Source organism: Mustelus asterias, chromosome 21, assembly GCF_964213995.1.
Source record: "Mustelus asterias chromosome 21, sMusAst1.hap1.1, whole genome shotgun sequence".
Taxonomy (NCBI): Eukaryota; Metazoa; Chordata; class Chondrichthyes; order Carcharhiniformes; family Triakidae; genus Mustelus; species Mustelus asterias.
The window spans coordinates 10,563,821-10,581,482 of record NC_135821.1 but is presented as its reverse complement, the minus strand read 5'-3'; the positions used below and the strand labels follow the sequence as shown (position 1 = coordinate 10,581,482).

General features: G+C 48.6%; 1 protein-coding gene across 2 annotated transcripts in view; it reads right to left on the bottom strand.

Moving 5' to 3' along the window:
- Positions 1-339: 339 nt before the first annotated feature.
- The window catches only part of LOC144509110 (cytohesin-2-like), a 57,021-nt gene continuing 39,698 nt past the window's right edge, over positions 340-17,662 (bottom strand). For both annotated transcript variants that reach the window (XM_078237477.1, XM_078237478.1), the window contains exons 5-13: positions 16,074-16,192; positions 14,564-14,644; positions 11,910-12,022; positions 10,680-10,828; positions 8,163-8,274; positions 7,360-7,436; positions 6,404-6,475; positions 2,914-3,068; positions 340-1,764 (exon numbers count right to left, since the gene is read on the bottom strand). In XM_078237477.1, coding sequence (XP_078093603.1) covers positions 1,686-1,764; positions 2,914-3,068; positions 6,404-6,475; positions 7,360-7,436; positions 8,163-8,274; positions 10,680-10,828; positions 11,910-12,022; positions 14,564-14,644; positions 16,074-16,192 — 957 coding nt within the window. In that variant the 3' untranslated portion in view covers positions 340-1,685. The remainder of the gene's footprint in view (positions 1,765-2,913; positions 3,069-6,403; positions 6,476-7,359; positions 7,437-8,162; positions 8,275-10,679; positions 10,829-11,909; positions 12,023-14,563; positions 14,645-16,073; positions 16,193-17,662) is intronic.

Here is a 17,662-nt window from a genome sequence, read left to right as displayed (position 1 = left end):
CTGTAGGAATCTTACGATTATAAAGTATGTTTTTAACCACCGTTCCATCAATCAGTTTGTCAACCATTTTAATTCAAGGATTACATAGCTTTTTTTTAAATCTCTGGAATTAAGAATCTACTGACGACCATGAAGCCATTGTCAATTGTCGGAAAAATTCATCTGGTTCAATAATATCTTTTAGGGAAGGAAATCTGCCGTCCTTACCCAGTCTGGCCTACACGTGACTCCAGAGCCACAGCAATGTGGTTGACTCTCAACTGCCCTCGGGCATCCAGGGATGGGCAATAAATGCTGGCCCAGCCAGCGACGCCCATGTCCCACAAATGAATTAACAAAAAAAGATGTCCTAACAATAGCTCTCTGATACTGAAAAACTGCCACACCTCAAAAGCCAAGTCATCTAAATCAGTCCAAACATATTGGCTGTAGACTGGGTCATTTTGAAATATTATGATAAGAACACTAAGGAACTGAAGGAAGAGACCATTTGTCCCTTTGAACCCTAGATCACAATTGATTTTCTATCCCTTAATTCCCTGATTATCCAAAACTCTATAGATCTGTATCTTGATTATACTCAACATATGAACATCCAGATCCCTCTGGGGTAAAGAATTACAAAGACTTGAGCCCCTTTAAGTGAAGCAATCTTTCCTCAACTCAGTCAAAATGGGCCGATCCCTCACTTTCTATTTTATTCATTCGTGGGACATGGGCGTCGCTGGCTGGGCCAGCATTTATTGCCCATCCCTAGTTGCCCCTTGAGAAGGTGGTGGTGAGCTGTCTTCTTGAATCGCTGCAGTCCACGTGCTGTGGGTTGACCCACAATGCCGTGAGGGAGGGAATTCCAGGATTTGGACCCAGTGACTGCAAAGGAATGGCCGATACATTTCCAAGTCAGTCCCTGCGACTGGGACCCTAGTTCTGGACCCTCCAGCTAAGGGAAGCGCCCTCCTAGCACCGACCTACAAAGACCCTTAAGAATTGCATAAGTATCAGCGCAATTATCCCTCACTCTAGCGAGGATGGGCCTAATCTATGCAACCTCTTCTGAGCACCTGCTGATTCATTCCAGGAATCAGCCTTGTGAACCTTCATTGCAATCTGAAGGCAAGTATATCGTTCCTTAGATAAGGAGGCTAAAACTGTGCACAGTACTCCAGGTGTGGCCTCACCAAAGTCTGATGTGTCTAACTGGATACCAAAGAGGGTAAAGTACCACGCTGATCACCGACAAGGTTCTAGTTAAACGCGAGGCAAAGAATTCAACCATTGTCCCATGATTCAGCATGGGATGTCTTGAGAAAAACCAATAGATGTTAATGGAGCCCAATAATTCTGATAAGAAATTGGACCATGGAACTGTATGCGAAGCGGTGGAGTGCAGGATGAGGGGGTATTATCAAATCTTGATGGCTCCCATCTGATCCATCGATGTGCGGAGAAAGGGTCCTGATAACTGAAGGAGCGACAAGAACGCGAAGGTGTGCAAATCCCAATTCGGAATAAAGGAATGGTTCAGGAATCCCTTGCTGAGCATCCCGATATCTGGGATACCAGGAGGAATGTTCTGGGAATTGTGCATGCGCCAGCCACTGGAATACGTACAGCCGCCACCTTCATCAATTCACTGTCTTGTTTATCCCTCCATTCGGGGGGGAAAGAATGAAGTTAAAACCTTTTCAATTCGATTTGTTGACGGTTAACTTTTTCTTTCTTGCTGCCACCATGTCGTAGAAAGGATCTCGGGTGATGCTGGCCCTGAAATGTAGTAAAAACAGGTTACACCTTTGCAGTCAATTAACACTGCAATGAAGTTACTGTGAAATTCCCCTAATCGCCACACTCTGGCGCCTGTTCGGGTCAATGGGCCTGTGGTGAACCATTGTTGGTTACCACCAGGAGTGCTGAGCCATGGTCTGGCCAGTACTATGAGTCTGTAGATATGTTACTGTTGGGGTTAGGGTTGGGCTGTTCTACCTGTTAATATAGTCCTATGGTACACCCCAGTTGGCTCCGCCTTCCGGGAGAGGTATAAAGGTCACTGCTCTGCCTGGTGACCCTTTAGTCTGGGATCGTATACTGTATATAGTAGCTCCGTTATTGTTGGCAATAAAAGCCTTTATTTCCCGGGTACATCCAGCCTCCCGTGTGATTTATCGCGCATCAGGGCCTTAACCGGCACACCAGGATGATAGGGAGTGGGATAGCTTGATCTTGGTTTCAGATAAAGCTCGGCACAACATCGTGGGCCGAAGGGCCTGTTCTGTGCTGTACTGTTCTATGTTCTATGTCTTTCAGACTGTGGGAGGAAACCATGCAGACATGGGGAGAACGTGCAAACTCCGCACAGACCGTGACCCAAGCGGGGAATCGAACCCGGGACCCTGGCGCCGTGAGGCAGCAGTGTTAACCACTGTGCCACCCCAAAGCCTACTGCACCTGGTATTCCCAGGCGGTCTCCTATCCAACTATTAACCAGGCATGAGTCTGCTTAGCTTCTGAGATCAGACGAGATTGGGCGTTTTCTGACTAGTATGCCGTACAGTAAGAAGTCTCACAACACCAGGTTAAAGTCCAACAGGTTTATTTGGTAGCAAATACCATAAGCTTTCGGAGCGCTGCTCCTTCGTCAGATGGAGCTCCATCTGATGAAGGAGCAGCACGCTCCGAAAGCTTATGGTATTTGCTACCAAATAAACCTGTTGGACTTAACCTGGTGTTGTGAGACTTCTTACTGTGCTTACCCCAGTCCAACGCCGGCATCTCCACATCATGGTTACCATCAGTATGCCGTAGGCATACTTGATGCATGGATGGTTTTTGGGGAAAAGTTCTTAAACAGTCTTGCTGCTAAGACTTGGAGTTTTAATGTACAGATCAGTTTTATAATTTACAGATCAGGTTTACCTGATTGATTTGATCCATTCATCCCTCTCTTCTCTGGAAGGGGCAGATATCCTGTAAAAGCTGTGATTCCCCTCCACCACTCTGCCGTCAGTATCTGTTTTGCAGGCTTTAATGGTGTGACCTTTACTGTTGGGACTGTACAGGTCAAAGCAGTTCTGCAATATCAAAGCAAGTTGGTCCACGGTTAGCCTGTAATCTCTCCACAAATGTAATATTCTTGTCACATCGCTTTCCGATCGTCTTCGACATCTCAAGGTTACCATCGACCAGGAACTTATCCAACCACGTAAATACTGTTTATTTATTAGTGTCATCCCCATCCAGGCCCGATCCCACTGTGTCACCCTTGATGTGCAGGTTAGGTGGATTGGCCATGCTAAATTGCTCCTTAGTGTCCAAAGATGTATAAGTTAGGTGGATTGGCCATGCTAAATTGCCTCTTAGTGTCCAAAGATGTGCAGGTTAGGTGGATTGGCCAGGCTAAATTGCCCCTTAGTGTCCAAAGATGTGCAGGTTAGGTGGATTGGCCAGGCTAAATTGCTCCTTAGTGTCCAAAGATGTGCAGGTTAGGTGGATTGTCAATGCTAAATTGCTGTTTAGTGTCCAAAGACGTGCGGGTTAGGTGGATTGTCAATGCTAAATTGCTGTTTAGTGTCCAAAGATGTGTAGGTTAGGTGGATTGGCCATGGTAAATTGTCCCTTAGTGTCCAAAGATGTGCAGGATAGGTGGATTGGCCATGCTAAATTGCTGTTTAGTGTCCAAAGATTTGCAGGTTAGGTGGATTAGCCATGCTAAATGTGAGGTTACGGGGATAGAGCGGGGGAGGGGGCCTGGGTGGGATGCTCTTTTGGAGAGTCGGTGCACACTTGATGGGCTGAATGGCCTCTTTCTGCACTGCTGGGATATTCCATGACATTACAGGTATAAAATGCATCAGGCGATGCTGATACGGGGCTAAGAGTTGACATGCCAACTCTGGGTGGATGTATTGTTCGAGGCTTCATTGCACAACCTGGATCCTCCCTCTGCCCCACTTGGTCACCCCACCTCCTTCCACACCCCCCAACATCTCCAATTATTGTCCTGATATTGCTCAAAGAAGATGGAAAGCAAACACACTTTTGTTTAATGTTTCTCCAGGGAAGCTCACTTCCTATTCCTGAAAACTCCAGGACAATTCTGGAGCGTTGGCAACCCTAGTCTTCCCCACACTATGGATGGGGAAGAGCCAGAATGGGTGCGGACACCTCACAGAGAAATGAGGTGGTAATTTGAGATCCTTCCACCTCCAAATAAAGAAACTTTGGAATGTAAGCCCAGCCAGTCCCAGCCAGAAGGAATTTTCATTGCTAGAGGGATGGAGTTTAAAAACAGTTAAGTTATGTTGCAGCTGTATAAGGTGCTGGTGAGGCCACACCTGGAGTACTGTGTACAGTTTTGGTCTCCTTACTTGAGAAAGGATATACTGGCACTGGAGGGGGTGCAGAGGAGATTCACTAGGTTGATTCCGGAGTTGAGAGGGTTGGCTTATGAGGAGAGACTGAGTAGACTGGGGCTATACTCACTGGAATTCAGAAGAATGAGGGGAGATCTTATAGAAACATATAAGATTATGAAGGGAATAGATAAGATAGAAGCAGGGAAGTTGTTTCCACTGGCAGATGAAACTAGAACTAAGAGCATGGCCTCAAAATAAGTGGGAGCAGATTTAGGACTGTGTTGAGGAGGAGTTTCTTCACCCAAAGGGTTGTGAATCTGTGGAATTCCCTGCCCAGTGAAGCAATTGAGGCTGCCTCATTGAATGTTTTTAAGGCAAGGATAGATACATTTTTGAAAAGGGTTATGATGAGCGGGCAGGTAAGTGGAGCTGAGTCCACAAAAAGATCAGCCATGATCTTATTGAATGGCGGGGCAGGCTCGAGGGGCCAGATGGCCTACTCCTGCTCCTAGTTCTTATGTTCCGTCTGGCAGCGCCCTTGGAGAGAGAAACAAAAGTGAACCTTTAAGCCCAGTAAGACTCTCCCACAGGACAGAAGTAGAGTTCCATTTTCCCAAGTGTTCTCCGTTCCAAGGAAGTCATACAGATTTGAAACAGTAACTCAGGATGGGATTTTCCAGGCCTGCCCTCCCTCCCGTATTTTCCAGCAGCAGAGGCAGCTCACCATTGGCCATTGGCCGCATCTTCCAGTCAGTAGAGTCACAGGGTGGAATTTTATGGCCTCACTCATCCCAAAACCAGAAAATCCCGCCTGAGGTCAACGGACCTTCCCATTGTCCGCCCCTCACCCGTTCCGATCCCTGTGACGGGACGGGACTGGAAAATTCTCCCCATAGAGTCATACAGAGCAGAAAAGACCCTCCGGCCCATCGAGTCTGCACTGACAATAGCTACCACTAAAGGTGCGCTAATCCCATTTTCCTGCACTTGTCCCATATTCTGGAATGTTATATTTCAAGTGCTCATCCAAATATTTGTTAAAGGTTTCCAGCCTCCACTACTTTCCCAGGCAGCGCATTCCAGATTCCCACCACCCTCTGAGTGAAAAAGTTTTTTCTCAAATCCCCTCTGAATCTCCTGCCCCTTTCCCCAAAACTCTGCCCCCTCGTGATTGACCCCTCAACCAAGGGGGAACAGCTGCTCCCTACTCACCCTGTCCATACCCCTCATAATCTTATACATCTCAATCATGTCCTCCCTCAGTCTCCTCTGCTCTAGAGAAAACAATCCAAGCCTATCCAGTCTCTCCTGATAACTCAAATGCTCCGTCCCAGGCAACATCCTGGTGAATCTCCTCTGCACCCCCTATAGTGCGATCACACCCTTCCTGTAGTGAGGTGACCAGAACTGCACGCAGTACTCCAGCTGTGGCCACACTCTGTACAACTCCAACATAACCTCCTTGCTCTTATAGTCTATGCCGCAACTGATCAAAGCAAAGTGTCCCATTTGCCTTCTCAACTATCCTATTCACCTGCTCTGCTGACTTCCGGGATCTGGGAATATTTACCCCAAGATCCCTCTGTTAATCGGAGCTTCCCAGTGTCCTGCCAATCATTAAATACTCCCATGTCTTGTTTCTTCTCCCATAGTGCATCATCTCGCACTTGTCAGAGTTAAATACCATCTGTCCATCTGACCAACCCTGTCCCAGCGGAATCTACGCCATTTTGTGTGGCTTGCCCTTCCCACCGCTGGGGAACCCGCTACGGGGGTCCGAGAGGGGCTCACCTTTGATGGGACTGGAAGATCCCGCCGGAAGGAGGGACTGGAAAATCCTGCCCAGTGTCTCTCTCTCTCTCTCCACAGATGCTGCCAGACCCATGGAGTTTTTCCAGCATTTTCTGTTTTTATCTCAGATCTCCAGTAGCCGCAGCATTTTGCTCTGAAGGATAGTTCGGCGCTGCCAGGCTTATGCCAAAATAATTCACCCTATACCATCAACATCCTTCAACACCTCTGTTTTTAACATTATTATTTTAACCACCTACCAATTTTCTGGAGTCTTCTGCCACTTTCACGCACAAGTTCTCCAATGGGATAATACCTCGGGGTTCCTTATCCTGAAAAAACAAAATCACATCCTTGTTGTAAACATGTGTTTTGGGATCTTTATATTTCGCTTAAGAAGTGTACTTATAACACACTCAGGTACTGCCTGAGGTGACGACGGGGTGGCACTGTGGTTAGCACTGTTGCTTCACAGCGCCAAGGACCCGGGTTCAATTCCAGCCTTGGGTGACTGTCTGTGTGGAGTCTGCACGTTCTCCCTGTGTCTGCGTGGGTTTCCTCCGGATGCTCCGGTTTCCTCCCACACTCCAAAAATGTGCAGGTTAGATGGATTAGCCATGCTAAATGGCCCCTTAGTGTCCAAAGGTATGCAGATTATGTAGATTGGCCATGCTAACTTGCCCCTTAGTGTCCAAAGATGTGCAGATTAGGTGGATTGACCATGTTAAATTGCCCCTTAGTGTCCAAAGATGTGTTGGTTAGGAGGATTGGCCATGCTTAATTGCCCCTTAGTGTCCAAAGATGTGTTGGTTAGGGGGATTGGCCATGCTAAATTGCCCCTTAGTATCCAAAGATGTGTTGGTTAGGGGGATTGGCCATGCTAAATTGCCCCTTAGTATCCAAAGATGTGCAGGTTAGGGGGATTGGCCGTGCTAAATTGCCCCTTAGTGTCCAAAAAATGTCTTTACCCAGAGCGTGGTGAGAAGGTGGAACCAGCTCCCACAGGGAGTGGCTGAAGCAAATGGCTTGGATTTAAGTAAGGGGAATCCAGACAGACACACGAGGGAGAAGGGAATCGGGGTTACGATGGGAGGTTTAATTGAGGAAAGACAGAGGGAGGCTCGAGTGGACAGCATGGATTGTCTGGGCCCAATGGCCTATTTCTGTGCCCCAGATCCTACCTTGTCACAGGTCATGTGAAGGAAAAGCCACTTACTGTCGTGTACTCAAAGTAATAAAGGCAGTTATCAGTCAAAATAAACCACCGGCGCTTCCACGTCCTCACCCGACCTCCTGTAAAGATAGTTAGAGACGCGTCACATGGGGTGGCACCTTGGAATGGAGTCACACCGCGGATTCTGCCCTCTGATTGGCTGGAATAGGATTACCAGTGCAAGGGTGAATCCAGTGGCTGAGATCTGATTGGTTACGATTGACCCCGCATCCCCCCTCCCCCATCCCAGCATCTCGATCAAGATGAAAGCATGGACTTGCTACATAAAAACATGTCAACTTGGATCAGCAGTGGAGGCCATTCAGCCCATCGATAATTGCTGGGGATGGGAGGTGATCCTTAATTGGTCATTAGTCAACCACTTAATGGCCTCAATTGGCCCAAAGGCGGTTGGGGGGGGGGGGGGGGGGTCGCGGTGGGGACAACCACAGCCTCCCCCACATGTAAATCTGTGGTTGGGATCACGTGTGTGTGTATGTGAGTGTGTGTGTGTGTGTCAGTGTGTCAGTGTGTGTGAGCACGTGTGTGTGTGTGTGTGTGTGTGTGTGAGTGCGTGTGTGTGAGTGCGTGTGTGTGAGTGAGTGTGTGCGTGTGTGTGAGTGTGTGTGTGAGTACGTGAGTGTGAGTGTGTGTGTGAATGAGTGTGTGTGTGCGTGTGTGAGTGTTTGTGTGTGAGTGTGTCAGTGTGTGAGTGTGTGTGTGAGTGAGTGTATTGCTTCGTTGTGATTGGTCTGTTGCCTCCACCTCTCCCAGAATGCCGCAGTAATCGGGAATCTCTTACTCACCGAGTTTGGAAAGCCAGCCTTCCCGGTCTGGGTTGAAAAACGTATGTGTCAGGTCATTCCCATCATCCTCCGGGATTTTAAATGGCTCGTTCCGGATGCTCTCATACAAATTCTAGCGGAAAGGAATCGGAATGGAGAGAGAGGCTGTGAGAGATTCCCAACATCCGAAGGTTCAATTTGATGTGAAATTCTATCCGGCTGAATCTGAAGCCTGAAGTTCCACCCTCACTCCCCACTCCCCGTGTCCCACAGGAAGGAGATATTAGCCTTGGAGAGAGTGTGATGCAGAGTCATCAGACACTGGGGCTAAATAGGGCGGAATCTTCCTGTCCCGCCTGCCACAGGAATCGTAACGGGCGGGACAGGGACTGTGCAGAGGTCCGTTAACCTCGGGCGGGATTTTCCAGTCTTGGGGCCAGCCTGGTTGGAAAATCCTGCCCATCGAATCATACAGCACAGAAAAGGCCCTTTGGCCCATCGAGCCTGCACCGACAATATCTACCACTAAAGGCGCGCTAGTCCCATTTTCCTGCACTTGTTCCATACCCTTGAATGTTATGATATTTCAAGTGCTCACCCATATATTTAAGGTTGTAATGTTTCCGGCCCCCACTACCTTCCCAGGCAGCGCATTCCAGATTCCCACCATCCTCTGAGTGAATTTTTTTCCTCTGAATCTCCTGCCCCTCACCCCAAAACAATGCCCCCTCGTGATTGACCCCTCAACCAAATGGGTTAAATTATGTGGAGACTGGTTACATCTCCAAGGCTTATACTCCCTTGACTGTCGGATATTAAGGAGCAATCTAATTGAGGCGTTTAAGATAATTAAAGGATTGGATAGTGCCAATAAGTGGCTAGCACTGCTGCCTCACAGCGCCAGGGACCCGGGTTCAATTCCCGGCTTGGGTCACTGTCTGAGTGGAGTCTGCACGTTCTCCCCGTGTCTGCGTGGGTTTCCTCCGGGTGCTCCGGTTTCCTCCCACAACCCAATGATGTGCGGGTTAGGTGGATTGGTCGTGCTAAATTTGCTCATTAGTGTCAGGGGGATTAGCAGGGTAAATATGTGGAGTTACTAGGATAGGGCTTGGGTGGGATTGTAGTCGGTGCAGACTCGATGGGCTGAATGGCCTCCTTCTACTCTGAAGGATTCTATGACTGGGGGGGGAGATCAATTGAAAAGTTTTTTCTAATTGGTTTATGGTGTCACTGGGCTGGGTCAAAACAGAAACATGGAGATTTTTGTGGGATGAGCGCTTAAAGAATATGGCTCCAAACTGGATGGGATTAAGATATAGATCCGCCATGATATAATTAAATGGCACACTACGGGGAGGCGATGGCCGGAGTGGTATTATCGCTAAACTATTAATCCAGAAACTCAGCTAATGTTCTGAGGACCCGGGTTCAAATCCCACCGCAGCAGGTCGTGTGATTTGAATTCAATAAAAAATATCTGGAATTAAGAATCCACTGATGACAATTAAGGGCGGCACGGTGGCACAGTGGGTTAGCACTGCTGCTTCACAGCACCAGAGATCCGGGTTCGATTCCCGGCTCGGGTCACTGTCTGTGTGGAGTTTGCACATTCTCTCCATGTCCGCGTGGGTTTCCTCCAGGTGCTCCGGTTTCCTCCCACTCTCCAAAGATGTGCAGGTTAGGTTGATTGGCCATACTAAATTGGCCCTTAGTGTCAGGGGGATTAGCAGGGTAAATATGTAGGGCTTGGGTGGGATTGTGGTACAGAGTCGATGGGCCGAATGGCCTCCTACTGTACTGTAGGGATTCTATGATTCTACGATGACCATGAAACCATTGTCAGAAAAACCCATCTGGCTCCCTTTAGGATGAGGAAATCTGCTGTCCTTACCCGGTCTGGTCTACATGTGACTCCAGAGCCACAGCAATGTGTGGTTGACTCCCAACTGCCCTCTGAAATGGCCGAGTGAGATATTCAGTTGTATCAATCGCTACAAAGTCTCAACAGAAAGCCCTAACGGCATTGTGGAGCGGTTCAAGAAGGCAGCTCCTCACCACCTTCTCAAGGGCAAGTAGGGATGGGCAATAAATTGGCAGCACAGTGGTTAGCACTGCTGCCTCACAGCGCCAAGGACCCGGGTTCGATTCCCACTTGGGTCACTGTCTGTGCGGAGTTTGCACGTTCTCCCCGTGTCTGCGTGGGTTTCCTCCGGTTTCCTCCCACAGTCCAAAAGACTGGTTAGGGTGCATTGGCCACACTAAATTCTCCCTCAGTGTACCCGAACAGGCGCCGGAGTGTGGCGACTAGGGGATTTTCATAGTAACTTCATTGTGGTGTTAATGTAAGCCTACTTGTGACACTAATAAATAAACTTATAAATGCTGGCCAGCCATCGACTCCCATGAATGAATACAAGAAGCAGGCTTGAGGGGCTGAACGGCCTCCTCCTGTTCCAGCGCAGTTTTCGTTATCTCAGGTTATTTCCCGAGGAGCCCAGGAAGAGGCAGAGGCAGCGAATTCTTGACGGGCACACCTACCCTGAGGAGCACATGTGGGAGATCGCCTCCATTGTTAATCCCACGATTCATCGCCACGAATCTCTCCAGCGCAGGTTTCTCCTTCACATTGGGATTGTGGAGACTGGTGTTGAGCATAATCACCGCAAAGGACAACACGTAGCAGGTATCTGCAATGAAGGGTGAGCCGTTAGCCCTTGAGGTATGTTCACGATGACACAATCTGTTAAAGTGATTCTGTGACAATAAGGTAATCAGCAATGGCTCCCAGGCAGTGGCTTGTTATAAATCATAGAATCCCTACAGTGCAGGAGGAGGCCATTCGGCCCATCGAGTCTGCACTCACTCTCCAAAATAGCATCCCACCCAGGCCCCAATCCCATATTTACCCTGCTAGTCCCTCTAATCTACATAATTTGGGACAATAAGGGGCATTTTCACATGGCCAATCCACCCAACCAGTACTTCTCGGAACAATAAGGGGCAATTTAGCATGGCCAAGCCAACTAACCTGCACATCTTTGGACACTAAGGGGAAATTTAGCATGGCCAATCCAACTAACCTGCACATCTTTGGACACTAAGGGGAAATTTAGCATGGCCAATCCAACTAACCTGCACATCTTTGGACACTAAGGGGCAATTTAGCATGGCCAATCCACTTAACCTATACATCTTTGGACTGAGGGGTGAAACCGGAGCACCCGGAGGAAACCCACACAGACACGGGGAGAATGTGCAAACCCCGCACAGACAGTGACCCAAGGCCGGAATCGAACCCGTGTCCCTGGTGCTGTGAGGCCACAGTGCTAACCACTGCGCCACCGTGGTGCCCTAATCCTGGGGTTAACAGATATCTTTCATACACCCTGTCCATGATTCATTGGCCAATGGTGCAAGACAAAATGGCAGCATCTGAAGAGTTAACCTGAGCGGGAGACAGCCACTGACCAATCATAGAAAGGTATTGAAGAAAATCAGAGTGAGGGACTGGCATTTCTCATTACTTAGGTTGAGAGGGATGAGGGGGAATGAGGGAATGGCAGGGGCCTCGGTGTTCTGGGGGGCAATGCCACGGAATAGCATTCCAGGCTGAAGCTCTGGAGATATGGGTTCAGATCCCACCATAGTAACCGGTGGAATTAAAATTCAATTAGTAAATTGGCTCACTAATGGTGACCATGACAACTGTCCACAGGGGGCAGAGTGGCGGCACAGTGGTTAGCACCGCTGCCTCACAGCATTCCCTACCAGTCGATTGGAAGACATCTGGGTTGCATTGGCAATACCGCGTGGCAAAAGCTTCCATCATTCTGTCGATCTTCTGTGCTTCGCCTGGCAGTCGAAAGCTCCACAGAAACTGCCTGTAAGTTAGAGAAAACATGTTTAATTTGATTTGATTTATTATTGTCACATATATTAGCATACAGTGAAAAGCATTGTTTCTTGCGCGCTATACAGACATAGCATACCATTCATAGAGAAGGAAAGGAGAGGGTGCAGAATGTAGTGTTACAGTCATAGCTAGGGTGTAGAGAAAGATCAACGTAGTGTGAGGTAGGGTCCATTCAAAAGTCTGACAGCAGCAGGGAAGAAGCTGTTCTTGAGTCGGCCGGTGCGTGACCTCAGACTTTGGTTATCTTTTTCCTGATGGAAGAAGGTGGAAGAGAGAATGTCCGGGGTGTGCGTGGTGCTTAATTATGCTGGCTGCTTTTCCGAGGCAGTGGGAAGTGTAGACAGAGTGTGGTGAACCATAGATGGTTACCACTATGGGTACTGAACCATAGATGGTTAGCACTATGGGTACTTGTACATATGTTACTGTTGTCACTGTTGGGGTTAGGGTTGGGGTGTTCTACCTGTTGGTATTGTTCTGTGGTACACTCCGGTTGGCTCCGCCTACCTGTAGGAGTATAAAGATCACTGCACTGCCTGGTGACCCTTTAGTCTGGGATTGTATTGTTAAGCAGTATGCTCCATTCTTGTTACTAATAAAAGCCTTTATTTCCCGGGTACGATCCAGCCTCCCGAGTAATTTAATCGCGCATCACAGAGTCAATGGATGGGAGGCTGGTTTGCATGGTGGACTGAGAATGAAGTAGCAACGGTCGAGAGCTTCACGTTTTTAGGTGTCCAGATCACCAAGAACCTGTCCTGGTCCTCCCCACGCCGACACTATAGTTACGAAAGCCCCACCAACGCCTCTACTTTCTCAGAAGACGAAGGAAATTTGGCATGTCAGCTACGAATCTCACCAACTTTTACAGATGCACCATAGAAAGCATTCTTTCTGATTTTATCATAGCTTGGTATGGCTCCTGCTCTGCCCAAGACCGCAAGAAACTACAAACGGTCGCGAATGTAGCCCAGTCCATCACGCAAACCAGTCTCCCATCCATTGAATCTGTGTACACATCCGGATTTCGACAGGGGCATGTTCTCCACTATGATTCCTGAAGTCGATGACTATCTCCTTTGTTTTGTTGACATTGAGGGCGAGATTATTGTCACTGCACCAGTTCACCAGATTCTCTATCTCATTCCTGTATTCTGTCTCGTACTTTGGGGTATTGGAGAGAAGTACGCATGAGGGTGGGGCAGGAAAGGGGTATATCATAGAATCCCTACAGTGCAGAAGGAGGCCATTCGGCCCATCAAGTCTGCATCAACCACAATCCCAATCAGGCCCTATCCCCATAACCCCATGCATTTACCCTAGCTAGTCCCCCTGACACTAAGGGGCAATTTTAGCATGGCCAATCCACCTAACCTGCACATCTTTGGAGGGAAACCAGAACACCCGGAGGAAACCTACGCAGACACGGGGAGAATGTGCAAACTCCGTACAAACAGTGACCCAAGGCTGGAATCGAACCCAGGGGTCCCTGGCGCTGTGAGGCAGCAGTGCTAACCGCCGTGCCACCCATATAATTGTCTGTAATCCACCCGATAAAATAAGACATGATGTTCGGAGGAAAGTAAGCACGTTAGTGATTTTGCAGGAGAATCTTGATTATTTGATATAATCTCGCAGCCACACAGAGATGACACTGGCCTCGATGTGTGTAACAGGTTTTGAATACATTGTTTTACACTGTCTGCTTTGGCGTCCACCTCTTTCTACAGCCTCTTTTCACTTTTTCCCAAGCCCACACCCAGACGTAAGTCAAGCGCAGTGAGAATCAATAGTCATTAAAAAGTTTATCTATTCGTGTCACGAGTAGGCTTACATTAACACTGCAATGAAGTTACTGTGAAAATCCCCGAGCCGCCACACTCCGGCGCCTGTTCGGGTACACCGAGGGAGAATTTAGAAAGTAGTTGAGGCCAAAACATTGTGTGATTTCAAGAAGAAATTAGATAGAGCTCGTGGGGCTAAAGGGACCCATCTGGCTCACTCATGTCCTTTAGGGACGGAAATCTGCCGTCCTTACCCGGTCTGGCCTACGTGTGACTCCAGAGCCACAGCAATGTGGTTGACTCCCAACTGCCCTCTGAACAAGGGCAACTAGGGGTGGGCAATAAATGCTGGCCCAGCCAGCGACACCCATGTTACCACCAATGAATAAAATAAAAGGGGATTATGGAGGGAGGGGGGGGGGATCAGGATATTGAATTGGATGATCAGCCATGATGATAATGAATGGCGGAGCAGGCTCGAAGGGCTGAATGGCCTCCTCCTCCTTCTAGTTTCTATGTTTCTATGTTTTGTACTTTAGTACAAGTGATGGGGGGTGGGAGTGGGTGGAATGGTTCGATAAGGAAAGATGGCAGAAGGGAGGGTCAGAGACTGAAGGGAAAGAATAAAAATGGACGCAACTGTGACAGGCCACGAGGGAAGAGAAAATGTCTGAACGGTGTTTTGCACAACCTGAAGGATTGACAACCCACTGGGAGATTCTCACCTCAGCGCCTGCACGAGGTTGAGGTCAGCAAACTCATGCAGTTCGACGAAGCACTGTAGGATCCTGAGGAATAACGGTTCTCTGCGGAGAAAGGGAGCAAAAAGAAAACCAATTTAGCATTCCCGAAGTAACTCCGCCCGGAGGGTTGCCAACTCCAGCATGACACATTCCTGGAGCTCTCCCTTGTCACATGACCTCTCACCACCAATCAATCACTCTACTCTCCGCCCTTCCGTCATTGGTCTCCTGACATGCCCACACCTTTCCCGAGCCAATCGGGAAGCTAGCTCTCGCTTGGCCGTCGAGAAAGGTCGCATCAGTGGCCCAGTAATCCCGAGACCCTGAGGAATGATCCAGAAACATGGGGAGATATTTTATGGCCTCGCTCATCCCGAAAGTGTAAAATCCTGCCCAAGGTCAACGGACCTTTCCATAGTCCGCCCCTCGCCAGCTCCGATTCCCGTGGTGGGAGGAATGGTAAAATTCCAGCCATAAGTTCCAATCCCACCATGGCCGATCGGGAATTTAAATTCAATTAATTACAAATAAAACGGGAATAAAAACGCCACCCTGATTAGTAATGATTGGGAAAATACTGGATGGCTGTTTAAAAAAACCCCATCTCATAGAATCCTTACAGAGCAGAAGATGCACTGCTGCCTCACAGCACCAGGGACCCGGGTTTGATTCCCGGTTTGGGTCACTGTCTGTGTGGAGTTTGCACGTTCTCCCCGTGTCTGCGTGGGTTTCCTCCGGGTGCTCCGGTTTCCTCCCACAGTCCAAAGATGTGCGGGTTAGGTGTATTGGCCATGCCAAATTGTCCCTTGGTGTCAGGGGGACTAGCGGGGTAAATATGTGGGGTTATGGGAATAGCGCCTGGGTGAGATTGTTGCCAGTGTAGGTCTGATGGGCCGAATGGCTGCATTCTGTACTGTATTGATTCTATGATATTCGGCAGGCTCGAAGGACCAAATGGTCTACTCCTGCTCCTATTCTAGTATCATAGAATCCATCATGGAATCCCCACTGTGCAGAAGGAGACCATTCGACCCATCGAGCCCGCACTGACCACAATCCCACCCAGGCCCAATCCCCGTAACCCCACATATTTACCCTGCTAATCCCCCTGACACTAAGGGTCAATTTAGCACAGCCAATCAGCCTAGCCTGCACATCTTTGGAGTGTGGGAGGAAACCCACGCAGACATGGGGAGAACGTGCAGTCTCGGCACAGACCCGAGTCCGGAATTGAACCCGGGTTTTTCTCGGTCTTTGGGTTTTTCGCGCCCCGAACATTTTCTACGTTTCGATGTAATTTTTAAATTTCTACGTTTAATTGGACGTCCCGTTTCTTACATTACAACTCAACTACATTTTTTAGAATATTTAATTCGCTTAAAGACTTGAATTGGTGAGAGGCGCTTTACGAATACAAGTTCTTTCTGATTCCCCCGCAGCTTTGAGAGGGTTTGTGTTGGGTTCCAGGCTGTAGTTTGGGTACAGATCTCACCTCAGTCCCAGATAGTCTCCGATGGCTGTTTTATGCAGACCTTCCCCCTTGTACAGGAACTTGGCAATATCTTCCTCTTTCGGAGACAACAATTTGTTCTGTATCAGGTGCTCTATGCCCTGAGGAATGATAAAAACAGTCAGCAGCAGAGTTGCAAGTTTATAGCAGTCTCAATCTTGTGCATTTTCACCAGATGAATGGCACAGCGGGTTAGCACTGCTGCCTCACAGCGCCGGGAACCCGGGTTCGATTCCCGGCTTGGGTCACTGTCTGTGTGGAGTCTGCACGTTCTCCCCGTGTCTGCATGGGTTTCCTCCGGGTGCTCCGGTTTCCTCCCACAGTCTGAAAGACGTGCTGGTTAAGTGCATTGGCCATGCTAAATTCTCCCTCAGTGTACCCGAACAGGCGCCGGAGTGTGGCGACTAGGGGATTTTCACAGTAACTTCATTACAGTGTTAATGTAAGCCTACTTGTGACAATAATAAATAAACTTTAAACTTAAAAGAACACCCTTTCAAGTCAACCCGTGAAGGTCTAATTCCAATTCTCTTCCCACGCCTAGTGGTGCACGAAGGCGGACTTTTGTCTGTTTCCGTAGATTCCTGGAACAGGTTGCTAGTCTGTCGCCAAAGGCTTATAGCTTGAGGGGCGCCACTCCACATCAAGCGTGGCTGACCAGGAGTCTCTCCCACTCTTACCGCCAGCCATTGGAAGGAGTTTGGAAGGATTTACACAAAGAAGGTTAGAAAGAGCAGAAAATGGAACAACTGTAGGGGTGATACAGAGGGACCGACCCTCCATGCATCAAGCTGTTGAGAGTCATAGCTGACATGCCAAATTTCCTTAGCCTCCTGAGAAAGTAGAGGCGTTGGTGGGCTTTCTTAACCATAGCGTCAGCGTGGAGGGACCAGGACAGGTTGTTGGTGATCTGAACACCTAGAAACTTGAAGCTCTCGACCATTCCCACTTCATCCCCGTTGATGTAGACAGGGGCGTGCCCTCCACTAGGCTTCCTGAAGTCGATGACTATCTCCTTCGTTTTACTGACATTGAGGGAGAGATTATTGCCGTCGCACCAGTTCCCCAGATTCTCTATCTCTTTCCTGCACTCCGTCTTGTTCATTTGATGTGATTCGGAGAGAGATTTTTCCCCCCTTTTCTTTTTCCCACCTTTTTCCATTTCTATTTTCTTTTGGATCAGTGACCCTCGGGGGGGGTGGGGGTGGGGGGCGGGGCTACAGGCCAGTGGTTAGCGCTGTTGCCTCACAACGCCAGGGTAACGTCTGGCCATGAATCCCCAGACACCGCGTACACACTGGAATGGACCTAATGGGCCGGCGAGTCTTTTCCTACTCATCATTTTCCTGTGCTTCTTTTGTGAAAAGTAAGAGCAGCCAATTGCGTCGACAAAGGAATTTTTTTAGTTGCTAAGATCTTAGCGGTAATTGTGCAAGATATCGGTTCATCAGCCTTTTTGGGTTGAGAATAGATTTTGGCATTTCTTACGAGCTTGTTTGTTTCCTGTGGCTTTTCAGTGTTATTGCCCACACAATGAAGCTGCACTAAATTAACGCGCTTCAATTGTGTGA